The sequence below is a fragment of the Cryptotermes secundus genome, unplaced genomic scaffold (genome assembly GCF_002891405.2).
Source record: "Cryptotermes secundus unplaced genomic scaffold, Csec_1.0 scaffold1854, whole genome shotgun sequence".
NCBI classification, from domain to species: Eukaryota; Metazoa; Arthropoda; class Insecta; order Blattodea; family Kalotermitidae; genus Cryptotermes; species Cryptotermes secundus.
Genome location: NW_019724622.1, coordinates 33,387 through 40,786, shown reverse-complemented (window position 1 = coordinate 40,786; position 7,400 = coordinate 33,387). Strand labels below are relative to the sequence as shown.

The window sequence follows — 7,400 nt, the reverse complement described above, 5'->3', positions numbered from 1 at the left end:
GGTTCTGTATGGGTGTGAAACTTGGTCTCTGACATTAAGGGAGGAACATAGACTGAGGGTGTTTGAGAACAGGGTGTTGAGGAGAATATTTGGACCGAAGAGAGATGAAGTGACAGGAGGTTGGAGAAAGCTGCATAATGAGGATCTTCATAACTTGTACTCTTCTCCAAGTATAATTAGAATGATCACATCAAGGAGGGTGAGGTGGGCAGGTCATGTAGCACGAATGGGGGAGACGAGGAATGCATATAGGATATTGGTGGGAAAGAGACCACAGGGAAGACCAAGATGTAGGTGGGTGAACAATATTAGAATGGGTCTTAGAGAGATGGGATGGGATGGATTGGATAGATCTGGCTCAGGATAGGGACCAGCGGAGGGCTCTTGTGAACACGGTGATGAACCTTTGGGTTCCATAAAATGCTGGGAAATTCTTGAGTAGCTGCAGAATTGGCGGCTCCTCAGAAGGGCTCAGTAAGTAAGAGGCTTTTGGTGAGAAGCAGAAGAGAAGAGATTATTGGGAAGATCTACACATCATAATTGGGAGGGTGACATTACCTTTTACGTCTGAAGTGCACATATCTGTACGCTGAAAGCTAAATTCATCATGGCCAGAGTACACATATTTGTGCATTTGGGCATTTAAACACTGCTAGATAAGCGCATGCACCATTAAAAAAAAACTAAAGCTATCCCTGTACCAGGCCGTGAAGGCCCATAGGGTTGTGAGATGTTGAAGGTCCCACACTATCTAGACAATCGGCTCAAAGATGGCGGTAAGGTTGTCAGTCTTACGTGCCCGCCGCGCTTTTCTCCCCAGGAAATTAATTAATTAATTCCTGTTACCAGTTTCTGTTAGAAGCTGTGTAAACCCCAGGGCCTAGTGTGGCTGGAAGGATTAGGTCAACGGAAAAAATCCAATGACCTCATCAGGACTTGAACCCATGACCTTCCGGCTTGTAACGTATCCCCTCAACCAACTATGCAACCACGTGCCCCCGCACCATCCTAAATAATTATTTTTAAATATAATAAAATTCAGTGTTCATACCATTCTTTGTTGTTATCTGCTTCATCCCCATGTGATCTAACTGAATCTCGCCTTTGTATGTTAAACCTTGAAGCATACAAGAATACACCGTCACATGTCACATTTCCTGCACTTCGTGGGGATACTTTTCCTCTTCCCACATGCGGAAGAAATGCAGGAGTTCAATGTCTTGGCTGAGGAGGTTGGGCAGTGATCTTCATTAATCTCCTCTAGGCTAGATATGGTAGATGACAGAGCAGGAGGTTGACCTATGGGCCGTTGTGGTTAAGAGGGAACCCTTGAAGCATGTCCGAGCATGTTGTGCGCAAGGGAGTAACAAAAGTCTATGTGACAATTTCAAACCACAATATGATGACAAGATGACAACTGTTCAGAAATGTCAGATCCAGTAAATGGTAGGACAGTTTCTTTATCCATTTCCAGGTCCAGTGATCAGTGGGATAGCTGTTTGTCATCCTATCTGATTTGTCAACATATGACAGTGATGACGGTTGCACGATTTCTTTGTCATCCTCATCTTCATAGACCCAATGATGAGCTTCATCGTCTGTGCAGCAGTTCAAATCAGAATTTAATATCAGCTGCCTTTCAGTTTCATCATCTTCCAAATGACATTTCATTGCCATTGTATGATGAAATGAAAGTACTATATTCAAATTCACTATGAACTCACAGAAAACGGAATGCTCTCTGTAGCTCAGCTGTGATGCAAGCCTTAGGTTGCAACCATAGAAAGGGCACTATTCTCTTGCAGGTGCAGAGACAGAGCTTGGCCATGGTGTACGAAACAAAGAATTTTCTCTCCAGTATCTCCTGAATTCCCATACTTTCACTTTTCTGTCCCTTTAGTCAACAGAGTTGAATATCTGAAGAGTGTAGTGAAGATGTGAACCTTAAGAACAGAAAAACAAATCTGGTTTATAGTGCTTCCAGCTGTTTCATGAAGCCAGAGATCATGGAAGTATGTCAAGTATTACGAGCAGGAATGATTTTATAATGCAGATCCACATTGTGAAGAAGTTGGGCACTCTTGTACAGCACACATCAAAATTACAGAGAAAAAAATCGGGAAAAAAATTAAAAATAGAGTATACCTTTCTGTGTAAATATTTCTAAATCTTATTTTATAATATGTGGCACTATGTTTTTTGCTTATAAAACACCCAACAGCATCAGCAGCAGGCATTTAAATAAACCCCAGCCAGCTCACCCTACAACCATTTAAAAAGTCTGACATTTAAATGTTGATGTGGATATTAGATAAGTGGGTTGAGTGGTATGGACTCGAGTCATCTGGCTGAGGATAGGGACCATTGTGGAAGGCTCTTGTGCACATGGTAATGAAACTTCACATTCCATAAAGTGTTGAGAAGTTCTGAGTAGTCACCTAAACGGTAGGTTTTCAAGGACTCGTCTCCATGGAGTCAGTCGGTCAGGGTGAGAGCCATGCCATAACTCAGGCAGTTAAGATGCTGGCTTCTAGCTGTGGGGAGCAAAGTGGCACTGGAGCAGGTTTTTCTGTAAGTTTATTAAGTCCTCCCATGCTAATCATTCCACCTACATCCCATATTCATCCATTACTGCCTGCTGAGGCGTGTAATGCCTCTGATCATGCAGCATGTTCGGTGTTTTAAGGTCAGGTTTCATCTCTCTGTTTTGAGGCAACCCATATAAAAGTGGAAATGTTAAGTTCCCTTGCAGTCTTACACAGGAAGCACAGTGATTGTGCCATCATTGGAACAATCTGGGTTCCTGTGTTTTGAACTCTCTGAGTGTATTCTGATGTTTCTTTCATTGCAGTGATATCAGACCTTTTCCCCTTGAGTACTGACTTTCAGTTTGGAGATAAAGTAATGCGTATAGCTCTACACACTGCATGAATTGTGATTGACCTCTTAGGCCATGACACTAACAGGTTTGGAGTGCCATAAACATTTACAAACAATGACATGGTACTGCTGGGCTTGTACACACAACAAAACTTCATTAGTTAAGTTCTCAGAGGACCAAGAGTGAAAATTACTTTATCTTGACACCTGTGCTAACAGTAATATATGTTTTATGCAATTGGGAGCTAATTGCTGTGTGTTTACCTTGTGTCAGGGAAATTTTCCCCAGTTTTGGACTGTGTAAGGTATTGAATGAGCATTAAGAAACAGCATTTGAGAGAAGCTGCACCACAAGACACTCATGACAACGTAGTTATAGCAGCTCCAAATGCAAGACAAATGACTTGCCACCCAGTGTGCTTTGTCTGGTGAAGTTTGGCCTGTGTCCACAAAATGGTCATTGTCTTAGACTTTGTACTCTTATGGAAGTAGTATTTCTCCTGAGCAGAAAAGCATAATGGGTAACTATTAAGATATTAGACTGCTGTAAATTAATTTTTTTCTTTTAACTTCGTACATAATTAATCATTACCTTTCTTCTCTAAGGTTGTCTGTGCAATGTATGAGAGACCTGGTTGAAATAGTAGGTGGGCTTTATTTTTCATCACTAAATGTAGAAACATCCATGTGAGAATTCTTATCCTTAGTTTACACACCTGAAGGTTAATCTGTGTCTTTACTTGTAGGACAAAGCCACATCTAATGTTCAGGGTTTTTACAGTGTTTCAGCAAATCTTGGAGGTGACCCCTTCAGTCGTAGTGGGTTTTGGAGTAGTTTTGGCAGCCATTATGTAGCTGTCACATTAGGTGAAACTCTGATTGGATGGACAGAGGCGCAGGAAGGAAGAAAAGAAGAGAGGGAGAAAATACCTAAACATGGCGTTGCTGAAATGTTTTTTATTGCCTCAGTTCATTAACCACATGGATGCTACCTATTGGCTGGCATCCCACTCTTCTGTCTATCACACTGCCTAATGTGAGGACTATAAAAGAACTACTAATGCCCCTTCCAAAGCCATCAACTCTTAAGATGGCAACTGCAAGGTTAGCTGAAATGAGAAACCCTCAGCATTTGATGCAGCCTAATCCTGAGAGCCAAAACCTCACATCATGTGAGAACCTCAGTATTCAGATATTTATAGGTATATAAAAGAACCATTGTTGCACCAAGAAATGTCAGTATCTGCATGATGATGTGCTGCAATATTATGTTGCTGAAGTTGCAGTTCTCTGTTGTAAGCAGGTGAGCTTGGACAGCTGGTTTTGTGACCTTGCGGGGGTTTTGATTTTGTTTCAGCGACTTATCATTGAACGGGATTCTCTGAAGGAAACTAATGAAGAACTGAAGTGCTCCCAGTTTGCTGGAGGAAGCTGTATGAGTGGAACAACTCTCCTTGCAGAAACTGTTTCTGAAAATATGATTCCTTCTGAGATCAGGTATGTGAAAGTCATATTTAAATTTATAATTGAGAACTCTTTTCATATTACTTATTATTGCAATAAATTGCTTTCAGAGAAAGATTGATGCGCTTGCAACACGAGAACAAAATGTTGCGAATGAATCAGCGTGGCCCAGATGATGACAAATTGTCAATGGTTCAGGCACTACTGGATGAATCAACACAGAGAGTAAACCACTTGTGCATGGAAAATAGGTAGGAAATTTGCACAATTTGCTGCTCCAATTGTTGTAATGTTTGCATTGTTTGTACTTCAGCTTGTCATATTATTGTTGTGGCTGCTCAGTCACTGTAAGAATGAAGTGCTCATACTATCTTGTGGGATGTGATACTATATAGTTTATTAGGTAGGTCATCAATCCAAAACCCCATCCATAGCTGCTAAAATCCTGACAGCTGTTGTCAGAAGTGGGATAACTGGATTAGTAAGGATCAGATTGGAAGAACAATTGGGCTGAAGACATTGAAGCATTACATTGACATACTGTGGAGATTGAAGAAGTGACAATGCTGCCTGAAATAAGAGCCAACCAAACTAAGGGAGATCTTAGCGGAAATGAGTGCCTGGTGAAAAAAGATGAAGGTCTGCTGAGAAGTGACAGAAGTCTGTCCAGAAAGAACAGAGACCAGGGTAGAGACTGACAAATACAAATGGAAGACCAAATTAAGACCAGCACGGAAGAAGTGAAAGCCATGGGTTTGGAGGCAAATCCAGAAGAAATAGAGGTTGTAGTGGATTGTTAGAAAGGTCAAAATGAGGAGGCAGCAGTAGAAACGATTGGAGCACAGAAGGACAGGTCTGGTGACTGGTGTCTGGCCTTAAGGGCTGCAGTCATAAAGGATCATTGGTTGAGAAAAGATGACGGAAGAGTCAAGAATGCAACAACGGCATAAGTAACCGAGGCTGAAAGAGCAGCTATGTCAGGGAAGCATGAGACACTATGAGACCCTTGGACAGACCATCATGATGGAGGTCATGAAGCGCACTGTCAGGTCTTCGATGATTCGAAAAATGAGTGCCAAAACATAGTGGAGGAGCCAGCCACTGCCAGAGTGAAAGAAGAGACTACCCACCGTTGGAGTCAGAGATGTAGGAGAGCTGGCCATTCTCAGAAAAGATGATGGTGGTACACCTGGATTGGCTCACACCTTATTAGGGAGCCACTCAGGATGAGCGGCCATAAGGAGTGAGCAGCAGGAGCAGTTGGGGAGTAATTATCATTCAAACGTAACCATGTGGAAGAAAGGTGAAGATGAACACTGACATCACAAACACAGCCCTCAGGAAAGAAGGAATGGTGGTACACCTGTGGGCTATACAGAGTGAGTAGCCTTAAGGAGGGAGCAATGTGGCATGTAGTCCTGTTGCTAGCTAATGACTTACAACAACTGGGGATTCCTCCAGCCCCCACACCTCCACCAGGAATGACTGTCTGCCACCTCTTACAGGTTTGTCTTCCAGCTTTTAACTGCAGACTCACTATCCTTGACTTCTCTAGATTCTTGACTCGCATGTCTGCACTACTCGAATCACTATGACACACAAGCCAGTGTTCCCAGTCATGTCTTTGCTGCACTGTTGGGTAACGCCTTCCAACAGTCGACATTCTTCTAATCCAAGGTTCATGGTCCTGCAGGCTGGCAGCTGTCTCACAAGACTCATAGCTGCTATGCAATGGCTTATGCCACATTATGTACCATATTACTTGACATCACATCCCAGAGAACCATTCTTCGAGAACCACAGATATCACCTAGCTGTATGGTTTGTCAAGATAGGTTTTCCTCTTCCGATAGGTCTATTCCTCAAATTCGGCAGTACCCAGTGTGTGGTTGGCATAACTAACAGTTGAGATCTGTGAATCTGTGAATTCAGTGTACAGAATTAAACAATGAAAACAATAAAACTAAACAGAATACATTGAACTGTCATCTCTGGGCAGATTATTGGTCTCTACAAAGTGGTGTCATTTTCATTCCTAATAGAAATATGTCACTCTGAAATTTGATAACACTTGTTTGTTGTTGTTCTCATCATCGTCATTGTCAGCATTGCTGCTGCTCTTGTTTCAATTTAATTGGGCTTCTTCCATTATCTGGTTTAAAATGTAACATTCTAGAAGTTGTGACTTTTGGAAACTGTCTCTACATCATTTCAGTAAAACTCAAGAAGAGATGTTTACTTTGTAGGGTCTGTTAGACACAGGGGCATGCAGTAGCATAGTTGGTTGAAGCACTTTGCTGCAAGCTGGAAGGTCGCAGTTTCAGTTCCCAGTGTCATTGGATTGTTTCAAGTCTTCTATATATTGTAACGTGTCTGGAATCCAGAAGAGTCACTTCTATGGAAACGCTAGAACAGACCGTTGCAAAAGGAAACAACAATCACTCTATTGTAGTTCCAACACCGAATCTCCATGGTTACGACGAATACGCGAAGCGTTCCCACAGAGACAACGCAATAACAATGGGTCATTGCGTAGGAAACGCGGAACTGACAAAGCAACGTTTCCACCGCTGTAACAGAGGGTTCGTTGCATAGCAGCGACCAAGGTTATATAGCGGGGCTGAATGCATTCGACAGTCAGTCTTGGAATAGCCGGCTAAGAAGTCAGTCGTCATCGAGCCATCTAAGGAGTCAGTCCTAGAATAACCGCCGGAGATGAGAGTCCAGTGTCGGCTGGAATATTGTAAGCAGTAATTGTAATACTGCAAGTGCGAATGTTTGTAGAGTGTGTGTAAGGCGAGCGAACAGAATAAATTCGCTATACCAAACAACGGCATGAAGTTATTTGTCGCGTTATACACCCAAAACGTGACAATATATATATATCATGGTCTTGGAATGTGAAGTGTCTAAAACTGCAAGAAGAACTCGATAATATCCTTAGACATCGGGCTCTATTGTGGCAAGAAATGACACAGTTGCAGGTGCAGTTTGGGATGAAGACTGCAAGTTCAGAAACCCAACATGTTACAATATATATGTATGTATGTATGTAT

The 7,400-nt window shown here is 42.2% G+C and overlaps 1 protein-coding gene across 1 annotated transcript in view; it reads left to right on the top strand.

Moving 5' to 3' along the window:
- The window catches only part of LOC111862611 (protein Hook homolog 3), a gene marked incomplete at its 5' end in the record, with an annotated part of 69,505 nt that overhangs the window by 44,450 nt on the left and 17,655 nt on the right, over window positions 1-7,400 (top strand). Inside the window, 2 exon segments of the mRNA XM_023848133.2 lie at window positions 4,238-4,377; window positions 4,455-4,595. Of these exon segments, the coding sequence (XP_023703901.1) occupies window positions 4,238-4,377; window positions 4,455-4,595 (281 nt within the window).